The sequence below is a fragment of the Sturnus vulgaris genome, chromosome 5, assembly GCF_052056855.1.
Source record: "Sturnus vulgaris isolate bStuVul1 chromosome 5, bStuVul1.hap1, whole genome shotgun sequence".
Taxonomy (NCBI): Eukaryota; Metazoa; Chordata; class Aves; order Passeriformes; family Sturnidae; genus Sturnus; species Sturnus vulgaris.
The window spans coordinates 53,189,971-53,209,852 of record NC_142247.1 but is presented as its reverse complement, the minus strand read 5'-3'; the positions used below and the strand labels follow the sequence as shown (position 1 = coordinate 53,209,852).

At 37.8% G+C, this 19,882-nt stretch overlaps 1 protein-coding gene and 1 long non-coding RNA gene across 3 annotated transcripts in view; one reads left to right on the top strand and one right to left on the bottom strand.

Annotated features, from left to right (window-relative positions):
* Positions 1 to 927: 927 nt before the first annotated feature.
* The window catches only part of LOC106854074 (V-type proton ATPase subunit S1), a 50,528-nt gene continuing 31,573 nt past the window's right edge, over positions 928 to 19,882 (top strand). The window contains exons 1-6 of one of the 2 annotated variants that reach the window (XM_014877741.2): positions 928 to 1,151; positions 7,239 to 7,365; positions 7,467 to 7,535; positions 14,285 to 14,478; positions 15,527 to 15,570; positions 19,049 to 19,134. In XM_014877741.2, the coding sequence (XP_014733227.1) occupies positions 1,039 to 1,151; positions 7,239 to 7,365; positions 7,467 to 7,535; positions 14,285 to 14,478; positions 15,527 to 15,570; positions 19,049 to 19,134 (633 nt within the window). In that variant the 5' untranslated portion in view covers positions 928 to 1,038. The remainder of the gene's footprint in view (positions 1,152 to 7,238; positions 7,366 to 7,466; positions 7,536 to 14,284; positions 14,479 to 15,526; positions 15,571 to 19,048; positions 19,135 to 19,882) is intronic. The other variant, XM_088165728.1, reaches the window with a different exon arrangement.
* LOC148223712 (uncharacterized) overlaps positions 7,711 to 19,882 on the bottom strand; it is a 70,753-nt gene continuing 58,581 nt past the window's right edge. The window contains exons 5-6 of the long non-coding RNA XR_015804027.1: positions 11,671 to 11,744; positions 7,711 to 11,179 (exon numbers count right to left, since the gene is read on the bottom strand). This is a non-coding gene — a long non-coding RNA (uncharacterized LOC148223712). The remainder of the gene's footprint in view (positions 11,180 to 11,670; positions 11,745 to 19,882) is intronic.

The window sequence follows — 19,882 nt, the reverse complement described above, 5'->3', positions numbered from 1 at the left end:
GATTCAGCAATTGGATTTAACTGATCTGGCTACATGTGCTTAGATTTAGACATGCTTGTCTTCTGACCTCTGTTTGTGTCTTCTTGTACAATTTTCATTGTGCTTCCTTATTTTTTCCTTATCACAACTCATTTTAACATAGCTCAGAACTTCTTTTGTGTATGATCTCTAACATCCTGTTCTGGTGATGAGGCATTTGTGCCCAGAGCCAAACATGTGCCGAGGCTGCTGCTGCCTAATGTAGTCACAAGGTGTAGAAACAGCTCAGTGTTTGGCAGGCACAAAAGAGTGTGCCAGAGCAATTTGCTTCCGGGCATGAAAGAATTCTTTAAGACTATTTTGATCTTCCTTGAGACTTGTGAAATACAGAAGTCGTGTCACTTTCTGAAGTGATTATAATTTGCCCCTGACTTTAGATATTTTTTTATTTCTGAGATAGCAATGCTACATGCAAAAGATATCTTAACAATTCTGTGTTTCAGTGGCTCTGAACGTGCCATTTTCTCTCTCTCTTCCTTCTTGCTGAAATCTACAGTTTGTTGCAGATTTCAAACCTGTCAACACCCAAACGTGTGACGCCAGATCTCAATACATGTGAAAAATCTAAGCTGAGGGACATGATAATATGTAGCAAGGGAAGAAGATACAAGTCCTGCAGAATATATTTTGTGCAGTACAGAAAACTTTTCTGTACGCTCCATTTTGAAGTTATATAACTGTTATCAGCCTGGGTAGGACAGGAGTTTGGACTTCATGACTCTCCCTTGCACTTGAAGGTTAGAGGAAACTGACAGTGCTTTCACTGCAGAGAATTTTACGAACTGCTTAAATCACAAACCTGAAAGTATTAAAAATATGAGTAACTCCCAAGTTCAAGTGAAGTTCATGCTTTGAAAATTCCCCCTGCCGTTGGAGAGCAGCGTCAGTCCGCAGCCTGGCGAGTCCGGCGTGCAGCAGCCGGAGCGGGAAGTGCAGCTGTGCACACGCTCGGACTTTCCCTTCGCAGCTGGCCAGTTCCGTCTGCGCCCGCCCGGAGCCATGGCACGGCTCTGCCCTGCTGCTCCAGCCCTGCTGGTGAGCTCCCTCGCTGCGCTGCTCCAAACCTCTCTGTCAGTGGATCATGTGCCGATGCTGCTTTGGTCAACTCAGAGGTAAGAAATCGAGTAAGAGTGTAGCCCTACTTAGGCTTACTGCTCTGTGTGTGTGTGTGCATATCGAATATGGTAAATAAATCTGCACCCTCGCCATCAAACAACTCAATAGATGATTTTATTTTTATTTATGATTTTAGGGTTCTAAGCTGAGCAGAAAGAAGTAAATAAATTCTGTGAACTAAAAATCTGAAGGAGATGTGTTTTATTCACCCTAAAGTATCTTTGAACTCCACTTTAGACATGTGACTTAAAGCCACAACATAAGGCAGTGACACACAAAAGGAGCTGACCAAAAACTCTGTAGCAGTTTTTTAAGCCTTGGATTTCCTAACTGCTGAACCCTGACTTTTCACTTTGGTGTTATTTTTAATACAGGTTCTTAAGTACATTGCTGTATGTATATGCATCAGTTGATAGAAATAACTGCAGACTTGACAGATTCAGAGACACACAAAATTCAGGGGTTTTCATATACTTACGAAATAGGACTTTGAAGCTGTTTTGAAAGAGCCAGTTATAGACCTCTTTCTTTCCAACCAGGAATTTTATTCATGCTCACTTTAAGGATTTTGTACCGTTATTTGGAATTTCCAGAAATATGGCAGGTTGGGCAGTGCAGTAGCTTCAGGTGGATATATAAAGTTGTAAATATGGGTCACTTATTTGCCCCCTTTGCCATATTTTTACTCATCTTTTATGGATTTCCAAAACCTGAAACTCTGCATATGGAAATCTGCAGGTTTTGAAAAAGTTTGATTTATAGCTTTCACTTTGTTTTTTCCCCCCTAAAAGAAAAAAAAAATAAAAATAAAAAAAAGAATGTTTCAATGTCGAGGCAATTTTATATTCAAAATACTTAGTGATCCACCACTATATGACAGGCACTCATATGAGTATTAACCTCTGTATTTAAAAGCAAAGCAAATGTTGGAAAACAATGTTCTTAAGTTAAAAGTAATTCTAAGCATCTAAGAGTCCTTCCTTTGTCCTACTTCCTGGTTTATATGAAAAACATACCCGCTGTATATATAAACAAGATCTTATAACTTAATCCCATGTGTCATAAAAGCAAACTTTCCATCAAGATGCAATTAGCAGCTTGTTCTACTGCAGATTTTTCTGGTTTATACAAATCCAGAGCAAGAAAAACCAGGATACTGTACTGGGTAAACAGATTCATGTTGCCAGGAACAGAACCTTTTATGGAGGAAGTGTTCCTCCAACCATGACATTTGCATTTTGAAAGAAGAAGTTCTTGTGGGGCCAAAATTAGTTCTGGTGAAAGTCTATGAAGCAACTGAAAAGAAGTTTTCATTATTTTATAAAACAAAGTAGCATTAACAACAGCTTTCTGTTGCTAGCCCCTAACTCTGTGCTTTACATTTGGTACTTCACAGTGATGTGTGTGATCCACAGGCCTGTGAAATTTAGAAATTACTATTAAGAGTCTTAGGAAAGTTATCTACTACAGAATTGCAGTAATTATGGATATCTATGGATATCTATTCACTCTGTAGAAACATGTCCCACCAGTATAAAAGTTCAGTGATTCATTAATCAACAGAAGTTGCAATTCACTGATCTATTCCATCACCCTGTTCCAGGTTATCTGTTACGATTTTATATTGAATAATTGCATTTTGTTCTAATTTAGAGCTAGCCATTGTTTGCCAAGCCATATCTCAGGACAGCTGTATTAGAGAATGTAACACTTTAAAGTCTCTTTTATACATTATTACTGTACTGTAATCGTGCTATTAAAGATAATGTTAGATGCCAGGTAGAGGTGGAACCTGCAGCTGACAAACACATGCAGTGCACAAAGCAAAGGGAATGATATCAGTTCTTACAGAGACATTTGTAAATCAAATACCTCTTTCCTCTTGAAAGAAAAATGCAGATCCTTACTTGGAGAAAAATAAGTGTTTTTTAAAAAAACAATATTCTTTCTCAATTCAGCTAGGGAATAACTCAGTATGTCACACTGTCCTCATTTTCACAAAAGCATCTATCACTGCATATTCTTCAAATAAGTTTGGCGTGGAAAATTTGACCTTTATTTTAAATCAGCCTTTAAACTAATATTACCCGGTTGGGTTTTTGAAGCAGGGAAAGTTGAGAAGCTCTTCTTGCATATGATACACTGAACAAATTTTGAACCAATATTCAGAAGAATTCCTTTCCCTCCACAGATAAAGAGAAGGAGTTTGAGCAAATAAATTCATTAAAATTAGCTTTTGTAATTGCCCCCTCATGTGTTTGTTTTAGGAATTATTTTTGCCTACATTCTAAAATATATTACTTACTTTTTTTTTTACCTTATGGTTTTACAGGGAAAATAATCCTTTTCTTGCAAACCCAGGTTATAAGTGACTTTGAGAAGGTGTTAATGCCAAAGAGTACATTTGCACTAATTTATTTTTTCTAAACTAAAAAGTTTCCTAAACTACGGGGCCTTTACTGATAAATCTGCTGAAAGAAAGTGTAACATAAAAAGGAAGGGTTTTTTTAGCTATAATTTTATTGGATGCCTATTGAGACACTGTGTGTCAGCATGAGTAGGAGATAACATGATTTCTTATATGGTAATCACAAGGTGACTGATAGAGACAACTGACAAGAATAACTTATAGGAAAGAGTTCTGAAGCCAGCTACAAAGGAAAAATGTAAGTTCATGAGTTAGACTGCTAGAAGTCCTGTTATCCTTCCCATCAGCCCTTCTGGTGGGTCCAGATACAGGAAATCTTGAAATCTTTGCTTCCGTCAACCTAATTGTTCAAATTCCAGGAAGAATACTGTTCAGGAAAGAACATGATGTTGTCATGTCAGAGCAGTGAGGTATAAGAAAGAAGCAAAATACCAAGCTAAGCTTGCTTTCCTCACTTTCTGTAGGGCATTGTTTGACTGCTGGAGGAGAGAGCAGTTGAGTTTCAAGTTTACTTAAACTTCAAGCTTCCCTAGGATTCCTTAAATTTATGTGCTCCTGCACACACATTAAAGAGCATACATTAGCAGAGATGCTTGTCATTGTGAGCCCCGATGGTGCTGTGGCAGGGCTCGAAATGCACTTGGCACGTGAATGGATGGCTGTACGAGGCTGTGTGTCTTTGGATACAAGATTTTGTGTGAGCAATCGATAACAGCGATCAATATGTGTGTTGGCCTGCTGCTGGTTTCACACCGTGCCATCCGTCACCGGGGTGAGGAGTTCAGTGGGATGAGCTGTTCGATTGCCTTCAGGGAAGCACATCACTGGTGTATCCACGGCCCCTTGGCACTCACAGGTCTCCGTCTCACCCCGCAGTTCACAGTAAAGCACCCAGTAAAACACACTGACCAGGCAGAGAAGCCGGTGGGGGGCTGGAGCACAAGTCTTGTGAGGCATGGCTGGGGGACCTGGGGGTGTTCAGCCTGGGGAAAGGGGAACTGAGAGGAGACCCTGTTGCTCTCTACTGCTCCCTGAAGGTTGGTCTCTGCTCCCAGCTAGCAAGGGATTGGATAAAAGGAAACGGCCTCAAGTTGCCCCAGGGGAAGTTTGAGTTGGATATTAGGAAAAATCCCTTCACTGCAAGTGTAGGTCAGGCTTTGAAACAGGGAAGTGGTTGAGTCAGCTGGAAATGTTCTAAAAACACATAGATGTTGCACTTAGGCACATGGTTTAGTGGTGGACGTGGCAGTGCTGGATTGACGGTTGGACTTGATGATTTTAGAGATCTTTTCCAGCCTAAACGTTTCTATGGTTCTATTTCATGTTGTTGCACCAAGCAGACAGCAACAGCCCCCTCACTGAAGGTTGTAGCCTTCCCTACTGCCATGCATAGTGCTTAGCAAACTGTTAAAAAAAGGCAAAATAAATGTATGCATAATATTGTGAACATAAGTATTAGGCAAATGCTGAATTTTAATAGGATTATTAACCAAATTATATATATATATTTTAAATGATGATGAAGTTAATAAAGTTGACTGCTTGAAAGTTAAAAAGTGTCTCAAAAGGTGTTTTCAAGGTTAGATAGCTAACAAGAACTGCTTCAAGGAACAGGGAGTTTCTTAGAAGCAAGTATTCTTTAAAAGAGGATCATTAAACTTCTGAGGTTTTGAGTTCATAGCAAAAGCCTTTGCTACTGTGCTGCTGCAAATAATTTTGTTTTGTTTGATGTGCTTTCTCTTACTTTTTCTTAATTGCAAGTCCCCAAAACTCTCAAAAGCTTCATTTTTTCCCCTAAGATTAGGTATGAAATGGATTTATTTAGTTATTTAAAAAATAAATATACCAAGATATTCAGTGTAATTTTCTTTCACACAAGCCATTTTTTATCGTGTCTTAATTTAATCTATCTGCTTTTTCTATAATATCATTAGTATTTTGATATAGCCATGCAAAGTACAAAGTCAGTACGAAAGTCAGTTCCTGAGGAGTCATTCAGATTCTTTGTGACTTTCTGTGTTTTCAAATATATTAATTTAAAAGATTGTACTTAATTTTTTGAAAGTATGACGTTTGTCTTCTCTGAAAAGTGGAGGCATGCCTGTTAGAATGTCTCAGTTTTTTGTGTTCATAAATTTAAGTTAATGTGGATTTCCAAGAACAAATTAACTAAGAAGTGAAGATGCTGAGTCAAACTAAGAAAATATCAGATAAATTCAACCAATAAAGAAACATTTCCTTCATCTCAGCAGTGTTTAATTCTAAAGCTTGTAAAGTGACAGAAAAATGTTCTAATAGAATTTAATTCTCACAACTCCAGCATGTTGTCCTGAAGGAGTCTTCCCCATACAGAGTTTTCTCTAACGCTTTCCCAAACCCCAGAGTCTGAAGTGAGATAGGCATCACCTAGTGCTGCAGGCTGCGCTGCGTTTCTCTCTGCCACTGGTACATTGTGACAATTTCTATTCACTTTCAGCAATCTTCATTGGAATTGCAAGGAAGACTTAGAGTGCAATTTAGACTTTTTTATACAAAAAAACACACTGAACCCCACCTGTGTTCATTCACCCTGTTCTGTCTCCATCTTAAATGGCTGCAAATGTTGCTGTCATTCATAAAACTTGCTGTGCAGTGGTCATTCGCAAATTGCTTTGAGTTAGAAAATTTAACTTTTATATCAACTTGATCGAATTGCCAATAACTGATGCTAGAGCACACAACAATTGCCTATATTCGAATTTTTGTAATTAGAGCCGGTTAGAGTGTCTGGGATCCCTGTTCTCTCAGGTTTTAGCAATTGATGTGTACCTGGGTAAAGATGGAAGATTATGCCTCAATTTCACGGTTTTCCACAGACAATATTCATTAGTCGAAACACCTAGGATGAAAATGTTCATAAAAAGTTTCCTCCCTGTAGACCCATGTTGCATATTGTTCAAATCCCAATGAGGCGTTGAAAGGATAATGCCACCTCTTGTTTTGCCTGTTTTCTGTAGCAGTAAAAATAAATAAATGAGTTATTTCTCATGTCCAATAGTCACAGTGACAGGTTGGCAAAAGAGTTGTAAGTGGGGTGCCTTGAGTCATTCCATTCAGAAGAGCTCCTGCTGCTGGAAATGTGCCTTTTTGAGCAGCTTCTATAGAATTGTTCCTTCATCATGAAAACCTTAGGAGAGAACCTGTTTACAATAGCACTTAAAGACACTTCTACTAACAAAAGTTTTATAAAAAAATACTAGTTTATGACAACTTGTGATCTAGTAGTCTGAGTTCTATTCCTGCTGACCTCCCTCTGTCAGCACTGCAAAGTGTTTTGGGAGTTGGGATGCCATCTGGGATTTTTCTCTAAATGTTTTCAACGTATTCTTCTTCACTGCACTTAGTAGGTAACTTTTTTTGGAAAAATGCAACTCTGCTGTTGTACAGAAACAAGAAAATATAAGCATTACCCCTATTCATTCTTGCTGTAATGCAGTCAATTTGATACAGACATAAATGGACAAGTTCTTTTGAGCAGAATGAAAGTAAACTGAACTGCAAAGTTGATCTTAAATGAAACATGATGATTTCATTACCTGCCGCTGCATATTTAAAGAAAGAAAAGGTGTCATGATTGGCAGCAAATTTTACAGAAAAAGGAATTATTCCTTTGTAGATCACAGTGGAATCCAGACACTGCTGTGCATGAAGGACAAGTTGTCTCAGCACAGGAGCTGACAGTGTTCTTGCAACCTCTCTTTACCCAGAACTCCAGAAACCTCGTCTTGTTCCTGCAAGATAGGGTATGTAAACCATTTTTTTTCTCACCAATACTGAGCACAAGTCTGCACCTAAATGAGATGCCATGACTCCTTCTCACCAACCTACTCTCTTTGTTTTTCAGCTTAGCGTAGATGATTTCACATACTTCAGTGAATCCTATGGCAACAAGAATCCATTTCAAAATGTTCAGGCAAGCATTTATCTCTTATTTCTTTATGTGCAGTATTTAAAAAGAAAAATAAAGATGTAAGAAAGATGCAAAGAGACAATAACTGGGAAAAGGGCACTTAGTTGCAGAAGTTTTCCTATTTAAATTGTTGAGATTATTCCAGTTTAAGCAGATGTATTAAAGGAAATAAACTGAGTTTGCAGATACTTGCTTTGCAGCTATTATATTTTTAAAGAATGAGTTTTCACAATTCATCATGACTGAAAAAATTGTTCTAAAATATAAACTTCAAGACCAACACCCCAAAATTCTGTTTTGAAGCCATAGGAAGAAAAGAACTTATGGCAACCAATCATTTTTTTCCTATTTTCAGAATTGAATTCCTATTCTGTTTTTACAGAAATTGAAGCTCCTTCAGGGAGTTAACTGTTTTATATTTGTATTAAGTTAATATATCACTAGATGCTATATTGCCTCAATCTTCATGAAAAAAATAATGCTAGTTGATTGACTTGAAATAAACTCTAGGCACAGAATTTAAGACGGAATCCTCCTGAGTCAGTCAACAGCTTCAAATTCTGTCCTCACTGAGGTTTATAGATTTTGTGCAGAGCATCTATGGTTGTACTTACATGACAGTTTATTGAAATGTAATTAGACAAAATGTTCACTTGTGGAAGTCATAAAGACATTCCTGGAGGCAGTGCAAGATGAACAGAGCTATTAGTAATGTAAATGGTATCAGAGCACACAAGGAAGTGTAAATTCGTAAGCACCACACAGCAAGCACTATATGTAATTAAATACATAAATATTCACATAATACCTGTCTCTACATCTGTACTAAGAACCTCAATCTTCCTTGTATAACTGGAACTGGAGATATTAATCTCTTTGTCATATAACAGCATTTTAACACTGATGCTGGAAGAGAAACAATTATTCAGAGTATCTACATGGGTTTTCTGAGGAATGAATGGGAGTCATAATCATCTGTACTGTAAGGATCAGTGGTTGTGTCCGCAGGCAGATGCACTGGTTCTTCTCTGCTATGCATTATCTTCTCAGGATTTAACATCTCTGCAAGGCTGTGTCTGGAACAAATTTTTGTTGCTGCCTGACTACAATACCAGTTTAATTTCAGCTGTTTGACATGCATTGCAATACATGACATTGCGAATTCCTAATAATGTGGTGGTCTTATTTAAGTAGGCCCTGGATGTTTAAGGGGCATATCAAGGTATTTAAAACATTCTTCTTTTGCGTGTAATCAGGACTCCATCAGCACTGTAGATAGAGATTAAAGGCTTTGAAGTCTAGAGATAAGGCCAGAGACTGATGGGTTAGAAATCAGGTGGTATACAAGGGGATTGGGGACCTAGTGAGGGCTGGTGAGGAGGTCCTCAGATTAAAAAAAAGTCATGTTTAAGTAAATCTTTGTCTGTATCTGGAATGTCAAAGACTTATACCCAAGTTTTTAACAATCTGAATAAATGTCAGCGACTGTTTTTTTCCTGATCTTGCCTCTCTGACTTGAAGCTGAGGAATTTTTCCATATTATTGCTTCTTTAAAACTGGAAAGTTTATTTTTACAAATTGCTCACCTTAACTCCAGCACTTCCTACATTTGTTCTGTTGGATTTGGCAATCTTAATGCTTTTCTAGTGTAGTTTGATGGAGGTGAGGTGCTGTAATGAGTGAAAGAAAATGAGATGTATAAACTACATACTTCTTTTTCACCTAGGTGCTCATAGAGTTTTGTCAATATCTATTGCATAGGGTTTAGTTCTTAGGGCCGGTAAAGGAGCTTTATAGTCATCCACATTGGGCATAACAGAGTCTGCAATTTGCTCAACTGCTATTGTATTACTTGAACTCCACTTGAGATACTTTGGGTAAGAAAACAGCTCTTATATATGCTATGAAAGGTTGCAACAATATTCACACAACACAGGACAAAATGAAGGTCGGTTCTCACTGAAGAAATTAGAATCCTTGATGTTGCATAGTCACAAGATTTTACCTACACAGTAAATATATATTATATATATATATATTATATATATATATATATATATATATATATATAAATATAAAAAATACAAGCGATCAGTGAAGCTATAATAAATGTTCCATTGCTCTCAAGCCTTCTCCTCTATGAACTTCAGAAATGCAAACACATTCATAAACATAAGCTGGAGATTTCGTTTAGAATGTATAAATCCATGTAACAGTACACATATTACAAGAAGAAAGTTATTTGAAAAAGAGTTAAAGGTTTGTAAACCCCAGAAACTTTTGCAGATATTAGATTTGTTCAGCTGCATTAGCAGCTGTTCTGAGCTTTTGGTATCAATGGGTTTGCATGCAATAAAAGAATCTTATTTCCAATTAATACAAAAGGAATCTTATAGGTAGATCATTTATCTTGAACTTTTGAACATCTTCTAAATTAAATAATAAAATACAAATATAAGCATTTGGGGAACTTCTTTCTCAGGCAGTCACCTACCCCACAAGCTATTTTTCTTTAATATTAGCTTTGGCTTTCTCCAGACAATGCTCAGCTCCTTAGAACTGCAGTGTATATTAACACCCACCAATTAGTGGCCAGCTGTGCAGCTTCATAATTATGACTGTAAGTCATTGCCAGCTGTAATTTGATAACTCCATCCTATCCTCACTCAGTGGTCATAGACTGAGCAGTACTATTTAGTCACGTGTGATGCAGAGGTTCTAATAAAGTTTTGATTGTCTTTATTTCCTTTCTTTTAGTTTTATTGTATTATTTTTTGACAAGGGAACATGCAGAGAACTGCATAATAATCAAGATAAATGTTCATCATAGATTTATGCAGTGATATGATAATGTTTTCTTCTCTAGCCTTTTCTAAAATATGATTTTGTTTGATTTTTTCACTTCTGATTACTATCAACCTCTGAATTACTATTTTTAAAGAGCAGTTGTAACTTTCAAGGTTTCATTACAGAAGCGTAACACTCAGGTCTGAGTCTATTACCTATTATTGTGTATGTAAAATTAGGTTTGTTTTTCTGTCACCCTGTACTGTGCTAAAATCAATTTGCATTGAATCTTATCAGTTACTCAGTTGCCCAAGAGGTTGAACCAGAAGCTGCTTCTGTAGTTCATCAGTCAGCTGCTGCCTTTGTTAACCTGAAAAATTCGGCATAAGGAGCAAGTTTCATTAGCTCAATATTTATCTTTTTATCAGATAGTTTAGGAGCATATGGAACAGAACAGACCCTAGTGCAGTAACAGATACTTTTTTATACCCCTTGCTTGCTAAATCTTTACCTATTCTTTAGCTACCTTCATGTGAAGACTGCCTCTCTCTCCAAAGCAGCTTAGCTTCTTTCGTCGTCCCTGCTTCAAGACTCTGTTAAATGCCTTGTGTGGGTCCAAGTAGAGTGTACATCTAGTGCTTCATGAGAATACATGAACCGTACATGCCTGTTCATTCCTTCAGATAGATATCTTCAGCAGAATTGTTTGGCAAAACTTTTTTTGTGAAAGCCACATCGATCTTTTCCCCAGTACAGTCCTTTGTTATTGTTATAGTCTGCGTTTTATTCTTTTGAATGCTTCCTCCCATTCTTGGACTTCAGGTTTTCTTCTTGACAGTCCCTTGGATCTGTCTGTTACCCTTAGGAAAAAAAAAAATTTCTGTCATGTCTCCCACTATACAGTACAGCATGGAGGTTTTTTCAAAAATACTTCTTGTAGCTGCAACACACTTTATCAGGTAAAGTACATCAGATCAATTTTCATTAAAATTGTAACTTACAGCTTTATGCTTACATTTGAAGGGCATGGCTACAGTGTAAAAGTTTGTGGGATAGATAATAATTGGAAAGTTAAAATTAAACCTTCCCCTTCTCCTTCTTTTCCCCTTCCTCTCTCTCCTTGTCCCTCTCCTGTTCCTAGTTACTGTGTTGTTATCTTCCACAGAATGCAAAATCAGATGTTTCTCAATATCCTCTTCATTCTCCACCCCCTTTTGGATTTTTCATGTTTTGAACAAACTTGGTAGCTGAAGTCCTAAAATGTGCAAAGCAACACATGGGTATTGTAACGAAAAGTGCACAGTTGCCAAATGGCAAGAAGGACAAAGAGGCAGGGGATCAGCTTGCCTACCTGAGGTTGTTGAGTTGATATCCAGCTGTGTCTACCCTTCAGATGAAAAGCAGCTGAATACCAGTGTCTGGAAGCTGAGACAGATAGCAGTGCAGCATTGGTTAGGAGCAGAGGCACAATTCAGATATTTCTCAGTAATTATACATTTTATGTTTTATTCTACATTAAATGAGTAATCTGCTTAATATATATCATTGGATGAAATGGCTGTTGCCACTCTGGCTGCTGCTATGGGACAAGGGATTAAAATATTGAAAATAAAACAAAATCATTTAATTGCTCAGAATTTGAGGTCTAAATTCAAGTCTGTAAACAAATCAAAATGAAATGCTTCATCTTTTTATTCCAGGAGGAAGAAAACACTACTCAAAGACCTGTACATAAGATCAGTGCTTTCTGCTCTATTTTAATTTCTGCAGTTATTTTTCTATCAGTCTGGTAAATCAGACAATGCTACATAATCTTCCCTTATGAGCATCTATACCTATAGCCTTTGCCTAGGAAGGAAGTTGTGAGCAATTATAAAGAACCAGAGCAGGTCAGAAAAGTGGTAAGCAGTCAAGTCACAGACAAAAAGGAAAAAATAAATAGTAGGAGAAAAGTGTTAGGAACACCAAAACACTTGCATCACAGGGGGAGAGAGTCTGTAACAGCCTGAAGATCTAAATGTTGGATCAAGTGACAGACTTAATCTAAACTTAAATGTAGAAAATACAAAAGCAAAATTAATAAGCTGTAAACTAGGACTCATTGAAAAAATATCTTCTAGTATTCATATTTGCATTGGGTTTCTGTGGCAAGACTTTGCTAGTGGGTGGATTACAAGGGTGGCTTTTTTGAGAAGCTGAAAGAAGCTTCCCCCATGTCCAAAAGTATCAATGCTGCAAGAGGGACCCACCTGCCCATCAGAGATGGTGGTGATATATTTAAAAAGGTGAAAAAGTTACTGCACAGAAGCAATTGTGTTTCGAGAAGAGAGGAATGAGAATGTATGAGAAACCAGCACCAAAGTCATCACAGAAGGAATGGGAGGAGGTGCTCCAGGCACTGGAGCTGAGGTCTGCCTGCAGCCTGTGGTGCAGCTCATAGTGTGACAACTGTGCCTCTGTAGCCCATGGAGGTACATGGGGGAGCAGAGATCCACCTGCAGCCCATGGAGCACCCAGGGCCAGGAGAGGTGGATGCCTGAAGGAAGCTGTGAACCTTTGGGAAGGCTTCTGGCAGGACCTGTGCAGAGAGGAGCCCATGATGGAGCACTCTGTTCCTGAAGGACTGCACCTCATGGGAGGGACCCACTCTGGAGCAGTTCATGAAGAACTGCAGCCTGTGGAAGGACTCTGCTTGGAGAAGTCCATGGAGGACTGATTCCCATGGGAAGGGCGCCATGTGGGAGCAGGGGAAGAGTATGAGGAGTCCTCCCCTCAAGGAGGAAGAGGCAGCAGAGATGATGTGTGATGAACTGACCACAGACCCCATTCTTTTTCCCCCTTCACCACTTCAGGGCAGGAGGTAGAGAATCATGGTTAATGTTGTGCATGGAAGAAGAGAGGGGTGGGTAGAAGGTCCTGTTAAGATTTGGGTTTATTTCTATTAACATACTCTGATTTGATTGTTAATAATTTAGTTAATTTTCCCAAGTCAAGTCTATTTTTCTTTTGTAATTGGTTAATGAACTCTCCCTGGCCCAGGAGCCTTTTATTTTCGCTCCTTTTTATAGTTGAAGAGGGCAATGATAGAGCAGCTTTGGTTGGTACCTGGCATCAAGACAGTGTCAACCCAGCACCACATTAAACATGGGCTGCATTAATTCTGATCATTTTCAAATCTTCATCTTGCATTTTGTTTCCCCAAATATTTCAGTTTAATTTTATTATCAAGAAAAATGCTTGGAAATATGCTTTTCGACTATGCAGGTTCCAAATTTATATAATGAGAATGTTTTTCAATTCATTTCACTCAAGTGAATTCCTTTATGAGGTAGTCAACTATCAGAATTGTAAATAAAGTGAAAGATACTCTGATGCTTTATCTGAACCAATTCAGCCTGAGTTTTATAATTTGTACTTTGGGTAGAAAGGTGGAAAATATATGACATGAATTTTGTTTGTGTATGTCTGGAGGCTCTGTATATCTGAAATTTACAGCTTTCTTTAATCAATAGTTACAAATTAGATGTTTTTCTGTACCATGTGCTGTTCCAGCAGGATGTACACAAATGCAGGGTGTTTATTATGCAAAGTATGACTTAACTGAATGGGGCTGCTGGAACTGGAGGTGTCTGACATTGATCTTTCTGAGCTTTGCTTCTGGCAGCGTTCATAACCACTACACTCTTAGCTTGAGAACTTCTACATCATCTGTCTCTCCTCTTCCACCACACATGTGGAAAAGACAGTAAAAATTTGGTATTACTGAGAGCTTTAAGCTTGCTGCAAGAAAGTTCAGAAGTCTGCAAGGCACCATCAATCAGGATGGTGAGAATTCACGTGCTGTTTACTGTGGAGGTTCCTCCCCTTGAATATTAAATTAAGGATACATTAAAAAAAAGTTGTGTTTAATTATTAAGCAACTCAATATTAAGCAAGTAAATAAAATTCTCATAAATTTATTACAGGAAATTCTTCAGTCTTCTCCTTCATCTTTAGTTTTGCCAGCTGTTGACTGCAAGGCCACCAGGTATCTCCTCACTGTTCTTCAGGAATCAGGAGATTGGAAGTTAACAAATGTAACTAATCACAATGTCTCTCAGCTGGAAGTGAATGCATCTAACCCAAACTTACTGGTGGTTCAGCTACCACCACTTGCCAGGTAGGAGTTTATCACGAACAGAACTGACCCACCCACACGTGTGCATAATTTTTAGAGCTTTTAAAAATGTTGGTTGTATTCAGGAAATTAAAAAAAAAAAAAAACACAGTGGAAGCTTGTAGGGCTATCAAAATTGTTTCTCTTACAAGCATGAATTCAGTGTTTTTCAAAGTCCCCTGATGAGCTTACCAGGTATAATAGATGAATTATGTTGAGAAAGGCAGTCAGGCATTCCTATTTTGTCTGCCTCATTATATGAGAACAAAGGGGCAGCTAATAAAACTAAATGGCAGCACAATTTTTAGCAGAAAGGCTCAATTATTTTACTCGACACATGATTACCCTGCAGAATTAATTACTAGAAGGCATTCCAGGGGTCAAAAATACTGGCAGGATAAACAAACAAGAAAATAAGCATACAGACAAACCTGAAGCTAATAAAGAGCCTGATTTTCCATCACTATGGAAGGAAGAGGAAGGCTGTAATTCTTCATGTTTCCAGCTCTATGAGGGCTGTGATCTAGCAGAGACAGGAAGAGACTGTTCCTTCAGATAAATGTATATTTAGAAAATATAAGGGATGGTTGCTGAGCTGCTTCTGCTTCCTCTTCTTCCCGGCTTGTTACTTGGGCATTTGTACATGATGGTGTAAGATGCAGATATCAACACATCCTAAACAAATGCAATTCTAGCTGCCACATCACTACACAAAAAGAGGCATGATAACTATTTTAAAGAGCTCCGGTACAAATGTTAAACAGGGGCCAACACCAAATGAAAAAAAACCTTCCCAGAGACTGATCAAAATACTTGTCAGTAGTATGGCTTTTCTGCTGCCAAGGAAATTGGAGGGGTTTACAAATCAGAAGATGGGGTCCTTACATTTTTAATGGCTTTGCAGAAGAAAAGGGTCATTAGGAGGAGATGAAAGAATAACAGAGGGACTGACAGTAATCCTTTTATCAGTCGGTATCTTCATACATTTCTGATTCACATCATTCTTTCCTAGGAAAGATTTTTAATTATTTCTCTCCCTCTTTTTCTCTAGTGATCTAAAAGAGATTTCTACCCTGGAAGCAATTGCTGAAAATGGTAAGTAATATTACCTAGACATAACTAACATTTGTATTTTCAATTGAGTAGGTTGTATTCTCTAGTTCCCAGGCTTTGCTGTGCTACTATTATTTAAAGGCTTTTATCCCACTCTTCTTCTACAGTATTTATATGCTGTGGTTGTCTTAGTTTTAATCAGACACTAAGTATCTGATTAAAAATCCACCTGGATACAACTCTGTGACGTGAAATGTAAGCTTGATAAATTCACAGGCCCTGCTTCAGGTGTGGGCTTTTGCTCATTCTCTGAGCCCAAACCCTGCATGTCTGTGCAACTTGAGCTGCCTCCTTGGATCTCACCTTGCACACTGGCAGCTGGAGGTGCCAGGCTCATCTGGCAATTCCAAGACCTTGGTCTCAACAATGGGTCTCTGCATGAGTAGGAAATGTTTTCCTAATCTTTATAAACAATACTGATGGCCTTTTTTTGCCTTTGATTTCAGTCTTTATTGGTTTTGCAGTGTATTAAACACTACTTGTTAATATAGTACTGTAGAAAATTTTTCTCGCCTAGCATCTGGTTGAAAAAGTGGTGCCACACATGAAAATGACACTGAGAGGCATCTCATTGCAGAGCTTTCACTTAATACTCTAAATTAGAAATCAAATTATAAAGTGTGCAAGTCAATGGAAATGGTAGTTTGGGGGTTTACAGTGTAGTGGGCTGATAACTAAACAGTGTTCTTAGTGGCTATGGCTGTTTCTGCTCAGAACTGGGGTTGTAAAATCAGGAGCCGATTTGAAAATCAGGGGAAAATACCTTAGTAGTGAAATCAGTTGTGTATCCTTTTCTGTTTTTTGCACAAAATGAGTGGGTTTTGTGCTAAAACAAGCAGTTGGGTTTTCATCTCTGAATTGCAGAGGAGTTACTTTGCTCTTTTCTTATCTGCAGAGCATACTGGATAGCTGAGCCTTGGCTTAATGCTGCTCTTGGCTAAATAGTGGCTTTTTCTTTATTGGACATTTCTTTCATTAACTACATGGATTCAAGAATTAGCTTCCCAAGCCTTGTAATCATAGTATTGTAGAATATGCTAAGTTGGAAGGGACCCATTGTCTTGGCCCTGCACAGGACACCCCAAGAAGCACATCATGTGCCTGACAGAGTTCTCCAAATGCTTCTTGAGCTCTGCCAGGTTTGGTCATCTGCCACTTCCTGGAGAGCCTTTTGCAGTGCTCTGGGTAGAAAACCTTTTCCTGATACCCAGCCTAATCCTTCACTGACTCAGTTTCATGCCATTTCCTTGAGTCATGTCACTGGTCACGAGTGGCGAGATCAGCAGTGTCTACCCCTTCTCTTCCCCTCACGAGGAAGTTGTAACTGCAATGAGGTCACATTTTTCTCCAGTCACATTTTCTCCAGGCTGAACTGACCAAGTGGCTTCAGCTGCTCCTCATAAGGCTCCCTTCCCCCTTCAGATCCTTCACCATTCTCGTTGTCCTCCTTTGGACACTCGCTAGTAGCTTTATATCCTTCTTACATTGTGGCACCCAGAGCTGCCCCCAGCACTCGAGGTGAGGCCACCCCAGTACAGAGGCAGAGCAGGACAATCCCCTCCCTTGCCTGACTGGTGATGTTGTGCCTGATGCACCCCAGGACATCCTGGCTGTCAGGCCACACCATAGACTCATACAACTGTCTCAGGCCACTTTGTTTTGGGAAAGCAAAGTTAGGAGGAGATTATGGGAGGATGGAGGAAAAGGATATGCCAACTATTTGGCTAGTACTAACTAAAATTTGGAAGATGTGCCACTTTGCTTGGCCAAATACAGAATCTGCACTATTGTTCCCATGAAGGCACCTAATTTAGATGCTCTAAAACATGGTGGACAGTCTGAGATCTTTTCTTTGGAAAATTTGAAAATATTTCATAAGAAAGGTAGAGTTCTGATCCCAGGCAAACAAGATCTATATCAACTGTATTGTCGTAAGGATGTTCACAGAAGTTTCTCTGAATGAAGGAGTTACCTCTAGAATCTTCTTGAGGCAAGTGTTATAGATGTTACTGGTAATTATAGTTACATGTAGCTCCTTTCTGAAGGGAAATGCAAATAACATGTTATTTCAGAATGCTATCGGTTGTTTTAATGAAAGAAAACCCAAAGTCAATCTCTACATTTTTATACATATTATTTTTTTTGTTCTGCAAATTTGTGCTAAGGCTGAAGAGAATTTCCAAAATCTATGAATCCAGAATACAAAATCTGCATTATATAATGCCTTGGATCTCCACAACCAATGAATTATGGCAGTATTATTTAGGCAGTTGTTTTTCCGAGTAAGGACATTTCTTATAGTAGATTCTCTTAGCAATAATTTTAGAAGGAAAATTTACACAGCTATGATTGTTGATTGAAATAAGGAAATCAGTTCAGTTCAAATACTGTAGAAAAAAAATGCTTGACTTTTTACGAAAGCCAAATATTTTACTCAGCCAGAACACCATAATTAGAGTAAATAGAAGTGGTTAAAGAGGATAATAATATAAACTCCTAGTTTCAGCAAATACAAATAAAACACAATTTCTATAAAATATAACCTCAAAATCCGAGAAGTTTGTACATCCAGGTTATAAAATATTCGTTCACCAGACTGGTACATGAGTGAGAAGTGGGAAGGCACTTGAACAGGAAATGTGAGTCTGCTTCTTGTTTCTCAAGCAGTCCCAATAACAACACTAACAATGGCTCATGCTTCATAACCATTGTGCTCCTTATAAGCAGATGTTCACGTTTCTGCAAAAATATTGAAAGCATTGATCAGTTGTATTTATTGCAACTGCCTGTGATTTCAGAACTAGAGAAGGATCTTTTGTAGAAACCTATTTGGACCTCTTTGAAAGGCCCTCTCTTCCTTATTTGACTTCTCCTTCCTTTTTCAGAAATATTCCACCATAGTTCTCCTTTGGCTTCCAATGTAGTGAACAGGAAAATTTTCTGTGTCCTGTTGGGGGTGCAAAAGGCAAAAGAAATATGGCTACCAGTATTATACATATCATTGCTCACACTAAACATCATGTTTTGAGTGTTGTTTCTCGGTGGTAGTTACGTGTATTTTGTAATTCACAGAATAATAGTGCTTAAATTTTATTACTTATTTATTAGCTGGTCACTTGACTAACAGTATATTCATGGTGCTCTCACCTCTTAAGTGACTGCTCTTAATTGCCCAAAGTTCAAACTTTTGGGTATATTTTCCATGGTTTTACTTTTGAGTTTCAAAATCACTGCTTTTTCTGAACTGTTGTATTTTTTAAAATATTATCTCACTGAAATTGTGCATTTTTCAAGACACTGAGTGTCTTATCCCATTTGTACCTAGATGGAATGAGCTCTTATGTTGCTTAAACAAACTAACTAAGCTTAAGCATCTAGTTCATTACTTCTCCGACTACTGTAGTATTTTAGCTTTCTCAGCTCACAGAGTTTGTTGAATTATACATGTTTCTATTTACAGACAAAATAATTGGAAGAGTGACCATGGATCTGCAGGAACAAGGGATTCATTTTTCAGTAATTTATACTGCAATGAGACCTTCAAGGGTGAGTAATTTTCAGTGCCTAGAACTGTCAGATTTTTATCATCCAATAACTTAATGTTTACAGAAGAACTCTGTAGATGGTTTTCAAGATTATACAGACAAGCAATCTATATTATATGAGGTTTCGACCAGAGATGATTGCATGAATTTTCATATGACAGCAATATCACATAAGTATTGAAGTTTTAATGTTCTAGGGGACTATAAATCTGCCTTTGTCTGTAGAACTTACTACTATTTTTAAGAACTGTAATTAATTTTCTTTTCCATTTAATTCTATTGGTTTTGTAGTGAATTCTATGTGGAACATTATCAAGCTTCCTCGTGTGGCTGGTTAGTATAGACAGAGTGTTATTAATTAATTGAAGGCTACTAAACTATCCATTTTAAAATTAATTAGTTTAATTTCATTTAATCAATACTTGGTTTTTGCAACTGCATGGTAAAGTTTTCACCCTTTCTGATTGTCAGAATATAATTTATACATCATATCAAATTAACAGTAAGTAACAATGCAGGATATTTATTTATGCAGAGTTATCTTTTTGTATGACATACAGGTTGCAATAAAAAAATATTAATTTTTTAATTTTAATGTGAATAAATGGAAGACAGTCTTGCCTTGAGAAAAAAAAAGATTTCCCATTAAGAAGAGAAACGTTTGAAGGATGGGCTGAATCCTAAAAAATGCAACTTTGAAAGAAACATGTGTGTCTGTTTCAGAGGTAACACAATCTGAGCTCCTAATA